The sequence below is a fragment of the Malus domestica genome, chromosome 02, assembly GCF_042453785.1.
Source record: "Malus domestica chromosome 02, GDT2T_hap1".
NCBI lineage: Eukaryota > Viridiplantae > Streptophyta > Magnoliopsida > Rosales > Rosaceae > Malus > Malus domestica.
In genome coordinates, this window is record NC_091662.1 from 37,168,793 (window position 1) to 37,188,794 (window position 20,002).

A 20,002-nucleotide genomic window follows, 5' to 3' on the forward strand; every position below is an offset into this window, starting at 1 on the left:
ACAACATACAATGTCATCTTTGGGCGCACATGCATCAATGATCTCAAGGCTATGGTATCCACGCATATGCTGTTGATGAAATTTCCAACCCCCCATGGCAACGGCTACATCAGAGGAGATCAGCTTAGTGCACGATCATGTTACAACATTTCAGTTAAGCAACAACACTTGCCCGGACCCAAGGAAACCCTGTCTGTACATGACCAAGTCACAAAGACCAGCCTAGATGAAGCGAACTTGGATCTTCCTGATAGCAACAATCAACCCGATGATCCTCGAGATGACTCTTTCACCCAGCAAGCCCAACCTGCTGAAGAGTTGGAGAAGGTACCTATCTCAAGAGATTATCCAGACCGCATGGTGAATATTGGCACCACATTGTCACCACCCATTCGGTTAGCATTGATATCTTTTTTGAAAGAGAACACTGAAGTCTTCGCCTGGTCATACGAGGACATGCCAGGCATCTCTCCCGATGTCATCTGTCATCGTTTGAGTATTGACCCCAAGATCAAGCCGGTGAGACAGAAGCGAAGATCTTATGACGCTGAACGATACGAGGCAATGAAAGCAGAAGTTGAAAAACTCAAAGGCATAGGCTTTGTCCGCGAAGTCAATTACCCGACATGGGTAGCAAATGTGGTCCTTGTTAGGAAAAATCCGACCAAAGAAAGTCTTTCGCTTCAAAAGGTCTTGTGGAGGATGTGTGTTGACTACACCGACCTAAACAAAGGGTGTCCGAAAGATAGTTTCCCTCTTCCTCTTATTGACAGGCTTATAGACTCTACGGCAGGGTGTGAGCTCTTGAGCTTTATGGACGCTTATTCAGGATACAACCAAATCCTCATGAACCCCTCAGACCAAGAACACACGGCCTTCACTACTGACAGGGGACTATATTGCTATAAAGTCATGCCTTTCGGCCTAAAGAATGCAGGAGCAACTTATCAGAGAATGGTCAATTCAATGTTCGCCGAACAAATTGGGAAGAACATGGAAGTTTACGTTGATGATATGCTAGTCAAAAGCAAACATGCTGACCAACACATCACCAACCTATCTGAAACTTTCACCATTCTAAAGAGGTATCGAATGAGGTTGAACCCCAACAAATGTGCCTTCGGCGTGGGCTCTGGAAAATTCTTAGGCTTCATGATTAGCCAACGAGGCATTGAAGCTAACCCTGAAAAGATCAAAGCAATCCTCGACATGAAAGAGCCAATAACTTCAAAAGACATCCAAAGCCTTACTGGCAAGGTGGCAGCCTTAACCAGATTCATCTCTAAGGCCACAGACAGATGTGCTCATTTCTTCAAAGCACTCAAGGGAAATAAGAAGTACATTACATGGACGGAGGAATGTGCCAAGGCATTCAGGAACCTCAAAGAGTACATGAGTAAAGCCCCTCTGCTCTCCAAACCAGAAGTTGGTGACACTCTCATCATCTATCTATCGGTTTCGGCTTCAGCAGTCAGTTCTGTTCTTATTCGAATGGACAGTGGTGTCGAACGGCCCGTCTACTACGCTAGCAAGGCCCTACAAGATGCGGAGACACGATACTCCAACATTGAGAAATTAGCTCTAGCATTGGTCATGTCTGCTCGGAAACTTCGCCCTTATTTCCAAGCACACGCCATCATCGTGCTTACCAATCACCCTCTTCGACAGATACTCCAGAGTCCTGACACGTCTGGACGAATGATCAAATGGGCGATAGCATTGGGTGAGTTTGACATCTCCTACCAACCAAAACCAGCCGAAAAAGGCCAAGCAGTAGCAGATTTCATCGCCGACTTCACATATCCTGTTGACATTGCTTCTACACCTGAAACAGTAGCTTCATTACCATCGGAAGCTCAGAAGGTAGAATCAACGACCTCAGCATGGAGTTTGTATGTTGATGGCTCATCCAACCAACAGGGCTGTGGAGCGGGACTAGTCTTGACTACGCCCGACAAAGTAGCAATGGAGTATGCTCTTCGTTTCAAATTCAAGGCATCAAACAATGAGGCCGAGTATGAAGCCCTTCTAGCAGGATTACGTTTGGCCAAACACCTCGGGGTTAAACAAATTGATATTTTCAGTGACTCCCAATTAGTGGTCAACCAGGTTACCAACAACTTTGATGCTAAGGACAGCTCCATGGCAGCATATCTTGCGCAAACACAACTTTTGCTCAAGCACTTCCACTACCAGATCACCCAAGTTCCTCGAGCGGTAAACAGTCATGCAGACGCCCTGGCTCGCCTCGCCTCAGCTGTGGAAGACAAGATTGGAAGAAAAATTCATGTCGAACTGTTGGCAACACCAAGCACCATGGCCGCAGAAGTATGCAACTTACAACAGGGGGATAGTTGGATCACCCCGATCTATAATTTCCTTGCTCATGGCACCCTCCCAAATGATAAAGTCCAGGCTAAGCAAATTCGATACAAGTCTACCCGCTACCTGATCATCAATGATCAACTCTATAAGCGAGGTTTTAGCCTGCCATAATTAAGGTGTCTTACGCCTGCCGAGGCGGAAATCGTCCTTCGGGAAATACATGAGGGAGTCTGTGGAGATCATGCTGGATCTCGGTCCCTAGCACACAAGACTTTTCGCCAAGGATATTACTGGCCAACACTCCACCAGGATGCCATCAAAGTATCCCGCTCATGTGACAAATGTCAACGATATGCGACTATTCCTCATTCCCCTCCAGAGCCTCTTACTCCTATGATCAGCCCTTGGCCCTTCGCCCAGTGGGGACTTGATTTGATCGGCCCAATGCCGGCAGGGAAGGGCAAAGTCTGTTACGCAGTCGTTGCAGTGGACTACTTCACAAAGTGGGCCGAAGTAGAACCCTTGGCAACCATTACTGAGGCAAAGATAGAAGACTTCGTGTGGAAGAACATCCTTTGTAGATTCGGCATTCCCAATGCGATAGTCACTGACAATGGGCGACAGTTTGACAACAAGAAGTTCAGGTTGTTCTGCTCTAAGTTCAACATCAACTTATGCTTTGCCTCTCCAGCTCATCCCCAGTCTAATGGACAAGTTGAGGCCATCAACAAAATAATCAAGCGCACTTTGAAAACCAGCTTGGACAAAGCTAAAGGCTGTTGGCCAGAATTTGTACCCCAAGTTCTTTGGTCATATCGCACTTCATATCGGACTTCAACAGGAGAAACTCCATTCTCACTTGCCTTTGGCACAGAGGCGGTTGTCCCTGTTGAGCTCGAGCAAGCAACATTCCGAGTCCAGAATTACATTCAAAGTGAAAATGACAAACAACTCACCCTCAACTTGGATTTAGTCGAGGAACACAGAAACCAAGCTCACTTGAGGAATGTCGCCTACAAGCAGCGCATCTCCAACTATTATGACTCTAGGGTCAAGCCTCGTTCTTTCAAAATAGGAGACTGGGTCTTAAAGAAAAGATTACTCTGCGACAGAGTCCCGAGTGAAGGCACACTTAGTCCAAACTGGGATGGACCGTATGAAGTCATTGGCATCAGTCGCCCTGGCTCTTACACACTTAGAAGCTCCGATGGCAAGACCCTTGGCCATCCATGGAACACTGATCACTTGAAGTACTACTACAAATAGACTCACGATGTACAAGTGTTGAGCTATAGCCGTTCGGCATCCTGTGTAATGAAGGCCATTTGGCAATGAATTCAATAAAGAGGTAATTTAGCCAACTCAGCCCTCACTCTTTTACATTCCTAGCAATGGAACACTCAAGTGTTGAAACCTCAAAGCAGATATATCCAACACGAAACAAAATCTAAGTATGTGTCGACAAGACTATACAAAGAAAGGAACAACCAAACAAGGGCTTATATCCAAACAATAGATTTATTCATACATAGCCAAACATGCATTAATAATAGTGCAAACACTCATAAACACCTAAAATCCAAAACTCTCAAGCTTATAACATGGGCACATGTTATACACACATCAGACTACTACATCCAGAATACATGCAGATAGTAAAGACACTGCTATTCATTCTCATCTGAAGCCGAACCCCTGGCAGTATCACTCCGCGTCCTACCATCATCCTCTGCATCCCCAAGATCCTCTTCACCATGCTGAGTCTGTGCATCAGCACTACCTTCATTATCAGACTCATCTTCGCTGCTAGGATCAACAGCAAGGACAAATGTCTCGCCCTTTCGATGATGCTCATCTATATCTTCGTGGTATTTTCGAAGAATGCTCCCATCATCATAACGATCAAGGACGGCCATCCATTTCCTTTTTTCAAAGCGAGCTTCTTGAGAACAGTAGGGTTTAATAGCAAGATGAAAGGTCGAAGAACTTAAGTATTCTTGCACAGCAGCCTCCCTTTCAGTTGGAATGCTCTTCTCCAGTTCAGAAATCTCAACTAAGGCACCATCCAATTCTCCCCTAACCTTGGATACCTCCAAGGTAGCCACCTCCAACTGTTTTTTAGTTGCCTCAAACAATTTCTTAAGCCTTAGGTTCTCACCATTTCACCTTTTCAAGCTCTCCATGGTTTCGTCCTTCAGTTGGAGAGCCTGAGTCAAAAGTCCCTTATTCCTTCGGGCCTCGTCCACAAGCTGCTTATTCTCCTTCAGTTTTGCCTTGTACCGCTCAACCTCTTGCAGTCTGTCGTGATACTCGGCCATGACCTGCATGGCAAGACGATCATCACTACTTAAATAATGATAATAAAGAGGAAAAAGTAAGGAAATGACAAACTAACACTCACATATGAAGACAGCTTCAACATCCGGTCGCAATCCGATTCATCCTTAGCTAAGGGCTCTCCGAGCTCATCGAAGGCGAATCGACGCCCTGCCAAGCAATTGTTGATATCCCCAAAATCCTTTGGCCGCGTGGCAACCCTCAAGTCCTTCCACGGGACACTGCCAGCTCTTTCCTTGCCTTTCCCCTCATGGCGGGAACCAGGATCACTTTCCTGGACAGTGTGCTCCATAGTAAGAGGAGGAGGCAACAGTTGGCTCCCTTCTCCTACAACTACGGCAACAGCATTTTCAACGGCCTCGACTCCAGTCTTCCTAAAGGCAGGCCCCTTAAGGACCCCATCTTGGGACTTAGGTCTAACGGATGGTTCCCCTCGGAACTTATGAATTTTCTTACGCGGTAGGATGTCTTCCGAAGGAACTAACACTGGTGCTTTCCTTTTATTGGTGCTAGTCCCTGTTTTCTTGCTTACCTTCTCCACTGCATAAGGAAAATCAAAATAAGAAATACAACTTTCCAAATAAAGTAAGGAATTGAGCTAAGTTTACATGAAGGATACAACTTACTCGATCGTCCCTGGCTCTCGGAAACTAAGGGTTGGAAACCGTACCGACGAAATAAGGGTCGTAGCTTGCTTAAGTGTCTATCCTCTTTGGGCACCCTCAACACCTTCTCTATGTCAGATAGCTCCTGCCCAAACAGTTGGATGGTGCCCCGCGTCACTACATGAAGCAAAGTGTTAGAAGCAAGAAAAGACCACAACAAATAGCAAATAGTACGAACGGTTGATACGTTACAACCTACAGTCTGGAAGTGAGTAAGCACACGTCGCTCAGGCGTGACACCCTTATCATACTCCCAATCATTATACAGAAAGCACCAACGGTTTTTCCATGTGTAGTATGCCTTTTTCTTACCATACACAATACGCTCTCTCTCACTCCGACATGCACACTCGGCATAACCAGTGCATGATTTTGCTGGGCGCATCTTGTAACAGTAACGCCACTGATGGAAGGAAGGCTCACACAACCCACACTCCATCCAAATGATATAAAATCCAATCAAAGTATCCCAGAAACCAGGATTGAGTTGCCCAGGTGCATATCCGATCAAAGATAACATCTTTTGCAACCACGGATGTAAAGGTAGTCTCACCCCTAAAGTCAGTAATATCTGGGTGTAGAACATAACATGACCCTGGGGAGGCTCAGAAGGCCATTCTTCATCATGTACCAAACGTATCCCTACACTACGAGGGATATTACATGACTGCCTTAGCGCCTCAACCTGCTTCTCATTATTTAACAAGTTATTCTTTAGATGGTCTGCTGTGAACTCAGAGCGAACTATGAGTATGGCATCAAAAACAACCCCCTCACCCAACGCCATGGAGGAAGAACTAGCAATAGCTAAAGTTCGACGGTTGGGAAGATCATCCAATGTTTCTCTAGTACAGGACTTTAACAAAGACCCTGAAGACTCCGACATTGCAGACTCAGACTTAGAGCTAAAGCTAGAAGAGCCCTCATCACTAGAACTTCCAGGCTCTGACATCTACAATAAGAAGAAACAAATTCTATCACTACATGCATGATCAAAACATAAGGAAGTTCCTATATTACCCACATGAAGATGGTGCAGAGCGATGCCGGAACCCTTCTCAATCAGAAAGCAATCCGTCTTCCACAGTCACTACAAAACAAGCAAATGAAGACTGTGTCAAGCGCAAAAAAAAAACAGCTTCATCCAAAAAGCTTCACCCGAAAAGCTTCACCTCCAAAACTTCACCCGAAAAGCTTCACCTCCAAAACTTCACCCAAAAAGCTTCATCCAAAAAGTTTCACCCAAAAAGCTTCACCTAAAAAAGCTTCACCCAAAAAAAAAACTTCACCTCCAAAAAGCTTCACCCAAACAGCTTCACCTAAAAAAGCTTCACCCACAAAGCTTCACCTAAAAAGCTTCACCCACAAAGCTTCACCCAAAAAACTTCACCCGAAAAGCTTCACTTAAAAAAGCTTCACCTACAAAGCTTCACCTAAAAAAGCTTCACCTAGAAAGCTTCACCTACATCGCTTCACCCAGAAAGCTTCATCTACAAAGCTTCACCATCAAAGCTTCACCTCCAAAGCTTCACCTACAAAGCTTCAACACAAAACCTTGCTCCAAATAAACAAATTTTGTTCACAAAACCCAAGATGCCCTTGAACTTGTACAAAAACACTTGGGTAAACATAAACATTTTTTGTTTTACACCCACAAGGGCCCAAAATTTTCCTTCTTATTTATTCACTTATATATGTTCCCAAACATATTATAATAGATCCAACAACAAGCCAAAGTCCCAAGTTTCATAATGGACAAAAGTACAAGCAATTCATCAATAATGAAGGTGCTACAAAACTTGGAATCTGCCCCAAAATAGAAATCCAACCCAAGAGACTTTTTCTCTTTCTCCCTCTTCCGCCTCCTTTCATCTATCAAATTTCTGCAACCTCTGCTCTTCTCCAATGGAGCTGAATTTTGGACACCCTATAGTTTTTGAGCATATGAACAACTTTCAAGAAGGAACCATTTCTGTTTGAGCGACGGAAATTAAAGTGTTGAAGCTCCAAACATGACAGTCGGATTCTTGCAGATTTCGAAGCTGCTGTGATGTTTCGAAGATCTGGAAATATTTAACCATTAGTTCATTCTGAATTTTTGATATGTTATGAAAGAGACGATGAGGAACAACTTCAATGAAGAAAGCATGCTGATCTGAACAATAGAAAATGGAGTTTCGAAGCTCACAACAAATCTGACGGGTTGACAGAAAAATAATAACCAGTCATTCATCATACCTGAATTTCTTGAGTTATACAGCTCCGAGGGATCTCAAATTTGGATATGTTGTAGTTCACAAGCTGAGGAACAACTTCAATGAAGAAAGCATGCTGATCTGAGCAAGAGAAAATAGAGTTTCAAAGCTCACAACAAATCTGACGGGTTGACAGAAAAATAATAACCAGTCATTCATCATACCTGCATTTCTTGAGTTATACAGCTCCGAGGGATCTCAATTTTGGATATGTTGTAGTTCACAAGTTAAGGAACAACTTCGATGAAGAAAGTATGTTGATCTGAGCAAGAGAAAATGGAGTTTTTTAAGCTCACAACAAGTCTGACGCGTTGATATACAAATGACGAACAATCACTCATCATACCTGAATTTCTGGAGTTGTACTGCTCCGATGGATCTCCAATTTGGATATGTTGTAGTTCACGAGCTAAGGAACAACTTTCATGAAGATGGTTTTGCGATTTGAGCCACAGAAAATGGTGTTATATTGAAGAGCTACCACTCCCTCTACGTAGACACCCTCCTTGGTTTACCTAGCTCCAACACCCACATTTCCTTCAACAAGACTGCAGTAAATCAGATTGTGAGGAAAGATGGCAATCTTTCCAGCCAAAAAGGAAAGGCAAAGCAAAAGAAAATTAAACACATTGATGGCATATTATGAAAGAAGAAAAGGGAAAGTAGTAAATGATGATGAAGTGTGGGAACAACATCATGACAAATGATGATGAGTCATGCTTTCCCCCCTCCTTGGATTCGGCTGAAAACATCCCCCTATTTGGATTCAGCTGAAAACATCCCACTCAGTCGACAAAAAAAAAAAAAAAAAAAAAAAAAAAAAAAAAAAAACAAACAAAAAGAAAAAAGGGCCTAGGCCTTCACTTCTTTGGGCCTAACACATCTTCATAAAAAAAAAAACAATATATGAAGAAAGAGCCCTGGGTTACCACTTCGAAAAGAAACAAGTGAAGTTTTCCTACTCATGACATTGACTACTAGCTAGACACCTCATTCGGCAACTCTCTTCGCCTGAAGACTTGGGGGACTCCCACCATATGCTACTGCACCTTGATACTCGGCAGTCTCACAACCACTCAGTGACTTGGATTTTTCAAGTCTCCAATCGAGAAGTTTTCCTCACTCGGGAAATTAAGGGAACACTACCTCAAACTACATGCTTCACTCACAAAGCTTCAACAATACAGGTTTCAACAAAAGCAAAAATTCAAAGAACTTTATGAAGAAGGCTTTGGTGTATTTAACACAATATGTTGAAATGAAGCAAAGCTTATTTATTAATATTTTCGATAAGCCACAAATATGTACATATACATGAGTCAAAATAAACAAACAAAAGGGAGCCTTCACAAAGGTTGCTTAGGGGAAGTATCAGCAGTCGGTAGAGCCCCAGAAAGAGAAAGCACCGGAGGGTGGTTATCCGGAGCCTCAGTACTTGACAAAACCCCAGAAGGAGGAGGCATTGGAGGTTCATCATTTGAAGCTTCATTACCAGGTACAGCCCCAGAGGACGAAGGCAATAAATGCCTTTGGAACAAACCCACAAACCGCTGATGATCAAGTAAAACCTTACCATCAGATTCATTCATCTGGTCAAGCTTCCTCTTCATGTTTGTAGCATAGTCATGGGCGAGCCGGTGCAACTGCTTATTCTCATGCTTGAGCCCTCTAATCTCCTGTTTGAGACTCATCACTTCAGCAGCCAATGATTCAACTTGGCGGGTTCTAGCAAATAGGCGTTGGGCCATATTAGACACAGAACCTGCACACTGAACACTAAGAGCGAGAGAGTCCTTAACAGCCAACTCATCAGACCGTTTGGAAAGTAGTCTGTTATCTTTGGGAGTGAGAAGGTTCCTGGCCACCACTGCAGCGGTCATATCATTCTTCATCACAGAATCCCCAACGGTAAGAGGACCAGTAGGGGATATGAATGATGGGTGCCATATGTTGTCTGGAGAAGGCGTGGCTGTCTCTTCTCCAAGGTTCAAGTCAAAACGACGGTCGGAGGGTCCAGACATTTTCAAATGTGTTGAAGAAGGAAGAGGTCAGACAAATCAAGATCTTAGAAGTGCAAGAAATGAGCTTCTACTGGTAGAGATTCAAGTGTGTTGTGGAACTTAATGCCAGCCTCTATAAAAATCTGCACTCGACGGAGCTTCAGAAATCGAAGAGGCGTTTGCTTTCTCAAAAGCTGGGCTGCTCAGAGACCACGAGGGCCGATCTCAGAAATCGAAGAGGCGTTTGCTTTCTCAAAAGCTGGGCTGCTCAGAGACCACGAGGGCCGATCTCAGAAATCGAAGAAGCACCTGCTTTTTCAGCCTCGTCAGCACCTGTCACATGCACAATCAGCTTTGCGGAAATTACGGGCACTCTGTCGAAGATTTCTGGTGAAGTAGAAAGCACGTGAATCTTACTGTTCAATCACCGCTCTCCATATGCACCATCAACTCCTCGGGTACCACATATAACTTTGTCAAAGATCTCTGACAAAGTTTAGGCACGAGAATTTCGAAGTTCCAGCTACCCTACTATTACCCATAAGGGTAAAGGAACAGCACCACTGCTTGACAACTGGAAAGTCCCTATGTGTGTCGACCTCCGTGTTTTGCCGCAAGACAGGTTGGCAAGAACGTCCAACCTTTACTCACATTCGAGAAAAGACTCCCAACATAATTACTTTCTCAAAAACCGGAGTAGCACCGCTTTCCGAATCTCGAGAGTCAGATCCTCGACGGGATTGCTTGTTCGAAAACCGAAGAGGCACAACTCTCAGAACTTCGAGAGCCAGATTTCCTTAGATAAAGCTTGTCTGTAATCTTCACACGTAATATCAGCTTTCCAGATACCACATACCACTTTTTCAAAGTGCTCTGACAAAATTAAAACACGTGAAGCTGGCAGCTCCCACTACATTGCTGTGACCAAGAAGGGTAAAGGAATAGCATTACTACTTGTTATTGGGAAATCCCTATATACATTGACCTCCCTCCTCAACGGACAGGCAAACCTGCAAAAATGCTCAACCCTTTCTCGCATTCGAAAAGGCACCCTCAACATAACCTCTCGAAATACTCAGCTTTATTTCCCCCCGATAATACCTCAGCAAATAAGCCACACCAAGAACAAGAGTATCTCATATCATCAGGGTCGAAAGCAAGAGTATCCCATATCATGCTTTCTCCCTGTCTTTGTCTTTGTCCTTGTCCACACCTGCAGGACAAGGAGAAAGAGAGCAATCAGTCGGAACCTGAAATCAAACCTCCAATTTGGAACTGACTGCCTGGAGCCTTTGCCTGGTTGCTTACTTAGCATTGCTCTCGAGTACTCATCCTCAACTGCTGTCAAGGTCACGAATTCCACCGGCAAATACCTCATGACAGTTGATCAGATATTGGCTCTTTACACTGAAGCTGCCAAGCGTGGATGAGTCACTATGAAGGAATGTTCTGAAGGACCATTTAAATGCAAAGGTTGCACACCACTTCTGCCATGCAAAAGATTGAAGCAGAAGGTTTAACGGTGAGCTGAAACAGATCACTACAGCACGACACCTTTCCATACCACATTCATTATTCCGTCAACAGCAAAAGTATCCCATATCATCAAGGTCGAACGTACTCTAGATTTGATGGACTTGTTTTGACCCTCAAATTTTTGAGTCGGCCTTATACTCTGAAGGGCACCAGAAAACCCTCCAGCACAGTTCAAGAATAAGCCTGTGGAAAGTTACTTCCTCAAAAGCAAAAGTATCTCATATCATCTCTTATCCATTTGCTTCTCCTTATCCTGGCAGTTGAATGAGAGACAAGGAGAATGAGAACAATCAACCGGAAGCCGAAGTCAAACCTCTGATCCTGGGTTGCTTACTTGGAAGTTTGACTGCTTACCTTGTCTGTCACCTCTTTCGGCAGATCTCCTAGCTCGGCGACTTGGGGGACTCCTACTATAGGGTTTGTATCACACTTGACTAAGCCCGAAACTACAACTAAGCTTCAAGTGAAATTGATACATTACCTTGTGCGTCAACATCAGCTAAATACACCATTCCCGGATGGAGGAAAAGTACTTCCAGAGAAGGGCAGATGAAGATCAGACCACACTTCGGTACTTAGAAGTTTCGTGATTACTCAAGGGATTGGATCTTGCAAGTCCCCAACTGAGGAGTTTCCCTCACTCGGGAACTTAGGGGAGCACTGTTTGTACCATACTTGACCAATCCCGAAACTACCGAGCACCGGCCAACGCTATACTGTCAAGGACCCAGAAGAGTTCCCCTCCGACCAGGAGGCCAATCACTACTCGACACGTGTCAAGATTAGAAGCCAATCAGAGCGCAGCACGTGTCAACATCAAGAACAAATCATAACATGACACATGTCAATGTGACAAAGCTACAAGTTTTTCTATAAATAGGGGTCATTCCCCCACAATATTGCCTAATGCCATTTGTGTTAAATCATTCACAAGAACTCACTAAATTGAGAGCTTGATCCTTTGTACTTGTGTAAGCCCTTCACTACTAATAAAAACTCCTCTACTCCGTGGACGTAGCCAATCTGGGTGAACCACGTACATCCTTTGTTTGCTTCTCTGTCTCTATTCATTTACGTACTTATCCTCACTAGTGACTGAAGCAACCAAGCGAAGGTCATAAAACCTGACACTTTCTGTTGTACCAAAGTCTTCGCTGATTTTGTGCATCAACACACTTCATGGAGGATACCGCTAGACTAGTCAACACACACATGAATAAGTATTCCAAAACCAAATAGTTTGTATCAGGAACAGTTCCAAAGGGAAAGAAGAGGTTTTAGTTTGTATCAGGAACTGTTCTAACAAAATAGTTTCCTACTCTCTTCTTCCATTACACTTGTACAATTTCTTTCTAGTTATTTTGTAGGGATACTTTGAGTTTTGCTGAGATTCTAAATTTTGTTGTATCCTGAAAGGGATTTGCCAAGAATTGTTTAGCAAACTCATGTGAGTAACACTTTAAGAAAACGACTCAAATCGTACCTCAAAGTTGTGTTTAATCTTATTCTCCATACATCCACAATTACCACAACATATAATACATCTATGAGAGTTTAAATTCAAATTGGGGAAACTTTTGGTGGCTTTTTACTGCACCAACTCCTTGGATTGCAGTTTGGATAAAGAAAGATGTTAGGGAGACCATGTTTTAGACTATTTTTTTTTATCACACGATGTGCCAGTTGATGGTTGAATTCCTTTTTTAAATCATTAAAGAAAGAATCGAATCATCAAACACTACGTCATGTGGTTTACAAAATATGGTAGATAGTCTTTCTAGCATCACCTTTTGCCAAATTGTTTCTGCATAAACATTTGTTTTTTGTCTTTCACAAAAATTCAAACATGAGTAAACGTGATTGTGTATCCAACATGTTCCTCTCCGGATCCTTTTGGTGAGGATCATGGGGCTTCCTAAATCATGTCCGTTCATCGTGCATCGTGCGGTCAATTTTTGTCCGGTGCTGTTTGCATTTAATTTTAAATAAAAGTATTTAAAATAATTTATGATCGCACGATATACGATAAATATATATAATTTACGGATTTCCGGAATCCTCACAAAAAGGATCCGGCTTCATTGTGTATTGTTCAAACAACGATAATAATAACGAATCTCATTGTTTTTAGTAATTATGGAAATGAGTGGAAGAAGTGTAAATCGGCGTGCAGATAACAAAATCCCATAATAGTGAATTATTTACTTTATTACTATACATTGTCGGACCGCAAAAATAAATAGATAAATAAATATTATTTATTTTTAACTATTAGAGAAATTATAAAATTACTTTTGTACTATACATTGTCGGATACAGTCAAAGCCCTGACAGAAGGTGAAACCCACGGGCCCAAGGTCAGAGACCATGATGATCTTGCCCGTAATCAGCTCGAAGGTAATCTAACGTCATTGTGACGTCGACCGCTTAATTTTATTTATGGAGTAAACTCTGTTTACTATCCTGAAGTTTTGTGGTTTTCAACATTTAGTACATCAAGTTTTTTTCGTCCTAGAGTCATACCTAAAGTATAAATTTTGGGACAGTCTCATACATCTGTTAGTCTAACTGTTAAGTTTTCCGTTAATTATGATGTGGCGCTCATATAGACAATAACTAGGCGCCATGTGGATATATATATATATTTTTTTTAGGGGTTAAAAAAAAAAAATTTCCCGCCCAAATTTTTTTTCCCACAACCATGTACTTTACATTTTTTCCCGCCAAAATTTTATGAAAAAAAAAATCATGTACCTTTTTTTTTTTTTTCTTCTTCTTCGAGGGGACGGGTTCCCTTTTTTTTTTTCTTCCTCCTCCTTCTTCTGGGTTGGAGGGGTTGGGTTTTAAGGGGGGATGAACTGGGTTCGGTTTTCTCTTGTTTTTTTTTTTCTTCCTCCTCCTCCTCCTTGTTATTATTCTTCTTCTTCTAGGTTGCACGGGGGTGGACGAACTAGGTTCGGTTTTTTTTTTTTTTTCCATTCTTCTTCATCGGGGGGACGAACTGGGTTTCCTTTTTTTTTTTCTTCTTCCTCCTCCTCCTCCTCTTTCTTCTTCTTCTTCTGGGTTGCAGGGGGTTGGGTTTTAGGGGGGTGGACGAACTGGGTTCGGTTTTTTTTTTTTTTTTTTCATTCTTCTTTCTTCTTCTTCTTCCTTGGGGGGGACGAACTGGGTTTTTTTTTTTTTTTTTCTTCTTCTTCTTCTGGGTTTTGTTTTTGTTTTTTTTCCTTCTTCTTCCTCCTCCTCCTTCTTCTTTTGGGTTGCAGGGGGTTGGGTTTTTTTTTGGGGGGGGGGGGCACAAACTGGGTTCGGTTTTTTTATTTTTTTTCTTCTTCCTCCTCCTTCTTCTTCTTCTGGTTTTTTTTTTTGTTTTTATCGATTATATATTCAATGGTTACGACGTTTCAAAATAAAAAAGATTAGAAAATTCATTTTTTTAATAAAAATCCCAACCGTATTCTTGTTCACTGCCCACATCAAAACTTAATAAAATTTCTTTTGACATCTTTGTGAACAGTAATTGGCTTAGCAATTTCACTTTATAGGAGGGAAGAGAGAAAAAAGTTTGTTTATTTATTTTTATATTCATTGTGAATAGTAATTGTTTTGCCAATTTCACGTTATGTGTGAGAATAAATTAGAGGTGGGCAAACAGGTAGAGGAACAATGGGTCGGGATGGATAATCTAGGTTCAAGACGAGTACGGGCCGGTTCTAAATATTTTAGAGAACAAACGGGGCGTGATGGGCTACGCCACTGTCATTTACGGGGCAGGCTAGTTCCATTTACTTATAAAAAAGGGATCCCAGACCGGCCCGTTTCTAATTTTAATGAATGGTCGAGATTAAATGATAACCTATCATTCAATCTCAACCGTTACTTGTCATCCTCCCGTGTTCCAGAATTAGTCCACTCACTCCACTCCCTCTCCCTTGACTCCAAGTTCCAACTCTGAAACTCCATCGTCTTCTCGACGACATCGCCTCGACGACATCACCCATCCAGCCTCACCGCCGTCGCGACCCACAACGGCACCACCCATCCAGCCATCCTCCTCGACGAGATCCCAGAACCCAGGTCCCAGAACCACGACGGCTCGATTCTTCTCTCCTCTTCGACAACACCACGCCGTCGCGACCACCATCACCCCATCACTGCCGTCGAGGACGCTGCTACCAGCCATCATCCCTCTAAAATTTAGGTAATTTTGAATTAGGGTTTTGTTATTAATGTGAATTTCTGGTGTAGGGATTTTAGGGTTTTTAAATTACAGTTTGTAGATTGGTGATTGATCATTGATCTGTTGGAAAAATCCCCTAAATTATGTGGTGTAGGGAATTTCATGCAATTCTTCATTTATAGCCTTGATATTGATACGGGCTGATAAATTTGTTACCACAGAAATGGCAGCTTTGACTTTCCCTTATCACATCATCTATAAAGACTCTTTTGAAGCCAGCAATGGTTAAATTGCTGCTACGTTGAACTGAATTATGTTTTCTGAATTGTGCAACAATGGTTATGAGTAATCGAACTAAGTAATGGCAAGGGTTCGATCATGTGAAAGTTGCGGTAGTGCAATTTAATTGAGCCTCCGTTTATTTCTTTCTGTTGTGAATCTTCTCCCATGCTCAGCTTCTGTGAGTTCTGTTCTAGTCTGGAATTGGATCCTTTCTCTTGACTCTTGAGAGCTGCATTTTAAGTTGTTGTTGTCGTTGTAGTCATTCTAGTATGCCTTGTATGCTAAATAAGTTGTTTTGTTGAACTCTATCAACAATTCGTTTCGTATATACTGACATCAAAATGTCTGCAACATTGTATCCAGTAACCATTACAATAGTGTTGTTTTTCTGATTCTAGTTCTGTTTTCCTACTTTGGATTGTTTCACTTTTTGAATTGATTTTCGAAGAACCGAGTAATTAAAAGAGACACACACACACACACACACACACACATATTCCTGTCTTTGTATCTGTTTGTGTACCATAGTGCATAAAGTATGGGTTGTTTAAAAGTCATGGTTTGGATTAAGGTCGTTTCTGATAGCACGCAGTCCTGATTTTTATCAAAGTGGAATGTTGGTGTGAGTTTGAATCTATGTATTGTCATATAAGCTCTTTTGTTTTACTTTGCATAAACTATGGTAACGGTATGTTAAGCGAAAAGTTGCGTTTGTCTTTAGAAGTATACAAATTAAACCTTGATCTTATGAGGGAGTATATATATTATATCTTAGGGAGGCATATATAGATGGTATTAGCAGGATGAACTCTGCCTTGCACACAGAAATTTGGAAATTGTAACTGTTGCAATGCTTTCACTGGCTATCTGTAGCCATGGATGTTGTTGTTTGGTTCTTGACTGTGGTTAGTGGTTCTTGAGATTATATTGTCATGCTACGTGTTAAATGTTGTATTATTTATGTTTTTACTGATCATCTTGTATATTCTTTTCAATATAACAGGGAAGCTGTGAGCTGCCAGTATTGCAAAGGTGTTAATGTTAGAGCTCTTTTGTGTGGGACAGTTCATTCCTCATTCTTTTCATTACATTTTGGCAACTATATTGAAGTAACAACCCAAAAAAAAAAAAAAAAAGCAAAGGACCTGTGGACCCCGCCCCAACCGGCCCATTTCAACTGGACCGGGTTAGATCCGGTTCCTATATTAGAATAAGTTATTCCCGGCCTGTCCCGACCCGTGCCCACCGCTTGAGAATAGTGATCGTCTTGGCAATTTCACGTTATAGGTAAATAGTAATAATAATTGTTTTTTTTTTTATCTTGGTGAAGATTAATAATTGTCTTTGCCCAATAGGTTAAAGTGCTCTTATTGGCCTTAGGCAAAAAAAAAAAAAAACAAAAAAAATTTAGGCTTACGGCTTACAAAAATGTCAATTTTTTTGTTAGGTACATCGATATTTTTATAAAAATGGGAGGGGAAGTTCGGTTAAGCCACATAATGGGCAATCTAATTCAGTATCGAATTCATTATCCACAAGATTCAAACCTAAGATCTCTCATTTTCAAGTGAAGAGAAATACCATCAGATCGTAATACTGATTGATTACAAAAATGTCAATTAAATAATAAGATTTTACAATTATAGTACATGACTAATTTCTTTCCCACTTTGAATCATGTTTGTAGGACATGGCTATAGACTATAGCACACAACTAGAATCTTTAAGTTCTCTACAAGTGAGTCTTTCGCTTCGTGTTTGAGAGTTTTTCTCACTTTTGTGTGTGATTCTTTCAATCTTGAACAAATCAGGTGGCACCGACCCTAGCTTCGGCCGGGGTCGGTTGTTGTTTCCCCTTTCTTTCTTCCTCTTCTTTTTTCCTTACTTCTACTATTCCCCCCCCCCCCCCCCCCCCACCCCCTAATTTCTTTACCGATTTGTTCTGTTCCTTGTCCTTGTTGGTATTCCCGCCTCCTGGCGTAGTATCCATATTCCGATTTTTAACCATGCATCTTGTTGAGATTGTGTGTAAAGTTCCAATGTTTCCATCACCACCACCTTCTCTATGTTGTCTGCCTTTACCGGCAGTGTCACTCGTGGGTTTCCATGTTCATCTTGGTAGCTGGCTTCTCCCGTTTAGTTGTCAGCTATCCTTATTTTATGGTTATGCTCATGGAGCAGATTGGGGTTGGATGTTGCGATTGATGAGGCGATGCTCGTCTCTGGAAGAGGAATTGGATGGATCGTGTGGAACTGTGGCTGCGGAGATTGCAGTAGAAGATTCTAGTTTATGTGTTCGTTGGTTTTGGGCGAACTGTTGGTTGGCTCATTTTGTGTTTTGTTTTGTATTTGCCCCATATTTTTGTTTGTTTTTAGGTTTACCTTGGACCTTTAGGGTGCGTTTGTTGCCCCGGACTATCTCGGACTGGACTAGCTTTAAGGACTAAGCTGGACTGGCTTGGCTTGGACTAAGCAGGATAAGAATAGTGAAGTGTTTGGTACAATATTGGACTAAACTATAGACTAAAATATTTTAGGACTCAAATCGTTTTTTTTTTTTCATTTTTAATCCACACTTACTTAACAAAAGAAAAACTAAAAACTCAGTTTCAAAAAAAAAAAAAAAAACTAAAAACTAATAAAAAAATAAATAATAAAAGATCAAATCCAGTAGAACACCACCGTTTTATCCTCTCTCCTCCAAAATTGACGAAACCGGAATTTGACAATTTGTTCCATCGTCTTCAATCTTCATCTGGGCAGTGCTCTTTCAGCCCTCCCATGCGCCGACCCACTCACCCATCAGAAATAGGACACAATTGTCAAGCTACCAAGGCCGAGCTTCAACAAGAGCTTTGAAAATTTTTATCGGAATTTCTTGACTGCATCCAATGGGCACAACATCAGCATGGAAAAAAAGGGACAGCCAGATGGTTCTTCTTCAATTCAAGAGAAATAATTATCATTTTTTAAGGCAAATTGACCAAGTTCATGAGCAGCTCTAATTACCAAGTTCATCCCCCAATTCCCATATTGATCCGAGAGAGAAAGGAGACTTGTTCTGGAAGCTCACCGGAGGATCAATAGCTTTGACGAAGAACAACGGTTCGCTCCCACCAATTCACGCGAAGGAGACGGCGAGGGAAGCAGCGTATTGAGGTTCTTAGCAATCCCATGCTTTTGGGTCGGACTAATTAGGACGACTTAACGAGGCTGGTAGTCCATGCGAGTCCGGGCTAGTCCCATTTAACTTAGTCCATAACAATGCCAAACGTGGGTTATTAATCTTAGCTAGTCCAATCCTAGCTAAGAAGGTCAAACAAACGAGCCCTTAGTTTGCTTGTATGTATATTTTGGTTGGTAATAAAAAATACAACTTTTTACCAAAAAAAATAAAAAAAAAATTGAAGGAGGATATAGTCCAAAGAGTTTGGTCATTTTCCGATAGAGCGTCCCAAATATAGCTTTAGAGGTGTGCGAAACACTATATTTTACTTTCCTTACATTTTTTTTTTAATTTTCAATTATCAGATCGAATGAATTAAAGAAAATTAAGTGATAAAAATTAACAAGGATGTAAGGAGTGTGGATAACACTACTCTAGTTTTACTATATTGATTTGACACATTTCAACATGCTCGGTCTATATGGAGTTTTTGTCTGGTCAGAGTCTCCAAGCAGCCGCGCTTACGTGTTCGTAGTACCTTCCAACAACAAAGTTGACAGAAACTTTCAAATTTTGCGTGCTTTTCAAGTTAATGGAGAAAGTCGTCGGAACTTCAACATTATCCTTGCCCGGCAAGTTAACAAAGCAAAAAGTCAAATTTCTATATATCCCACTATAAATATTGAGCAAATATACTAACTAATCAACAACCAAAAAACAACTCATATCTCTCTTGCTTTTTGTTATTCATTTCCCATCCATTTCTACTTTGCTAAGCCAAGTCCAAACCGACCAAATGGCCATGTTCTCAGCTTTTCTCAATTGCTTCTTACCGTCTGCATCGTCGCAGGTCTCTGATGATGCAAGAGGGTCTAATAGCAGCGTAATGGAGCATTCTTCAAAAGACTCCGAGAAAAGAAAGTCACAATCATCGTTATCATCATCCGGTGCCCCCATACTCGTCTCTTACTTCCCCCAAAATTCATATCTCTCTCGCTTGTAAAGTTGTAATTCTTTTTTCTTTACTTTGACTAGGTATAATAATGAATCTGATCGAATCATTATTATACCTAGTCACTTCTTCGATCTGATCGAAGAAGGATATACCTATTTTCATTGATCATGATGATATGATCATGAAAGTAGGTATACCATATATTAAGTTGTAATTCTTTTTTAATAAATCTCATGCATATACGGTATACCTACTTTCATGATCATATCATCATGATCAATGAACTGAATATATCGAGTTCACT

General features: G+C 41.6%; 1 protein-coding gene and 2 long non-coding RNA genes across 3 annotated transcripts; 1 reads left to right on the forward strand and 2 right to left on the reverse strand.

Annotated features, from left to right (window-relative positions):
- Positions 1 to 4,364: 4,364 nt before the first annotated feature.
- Positions 4,365 to 4,968, reverse strand: LOC139190665 (uncharacterized). The gene is made up of 2 exons (XM_070811055.1): positions 4,727 to 4,968; positions 4,365 to 4,646 (listed from the first exon to the last, which is right to left on the reverse strand). The coding sequence occupies exons 1-2, from the start codon at positions 4,952 to 4,954 to the stop codon at positions 4,488 to 4,490; spliced, it is 387 nt and encodes a 128-aa protein (XP_070667156.1). The 5' UTR covers positions 4,955 to 4,968; the 3' UTR covers positions 4,365 to 4,487.
- Positions 4,969 to 6,985: 2,017 nt separating this feature from the next.
- Positions 6,986 to 8,278, reverse strand: LOC139193987 (uncharacterized). Its single transcript, XR_011578600.1, has 4 exons — positions 7,929 to 8,278; positions 7,747 to 7,844; positions 7,566 to 7,663; positions 6,986 to 7,390 (listed from the first exon to the last, which is right to left on the reverse strand). It is a non-coding gene; the product is annotated as an uncharacterized lncRNA (long non-coding RNA).
- A 6,720-nt stretch (positions 8,279 to 14,998) lies between these two features.
- Positions 14,999 to 19,003, forward strand: LOC103418600 (uncharacterized). Its single transcript, XR_011574478.1, has 3 exons — positions 14,999 to 15,316; positions 16,581 to 17,973; positions 18,913 to 19,003. It is a non-coding gene; the product is annotated as an uncharacterized lncRNA (long non-coding RNA).
- Positions 19,004 to 20,002: the final 999 nt, after the last annotated feature.

What these genes read in the sequence shown, in the direction of transcription:
- LOC139190665 (XM_070811055.1), bottom strand. Translation starts at nt 4,954, where the DNA reads ATGGAGCACACTGTCCAGGAAAGTGATCCTGGTTCCCGCCATGAGGGG. An exon ending in TGTTGAAGCTGTCTTCATAT is followed by an intron (nt 4,647 to 4,726) that starts GTGAGTGTTAGT and finishes CTTGCCATGCAG; the next exon opens with GTCATGGCCGAGTATCACGA.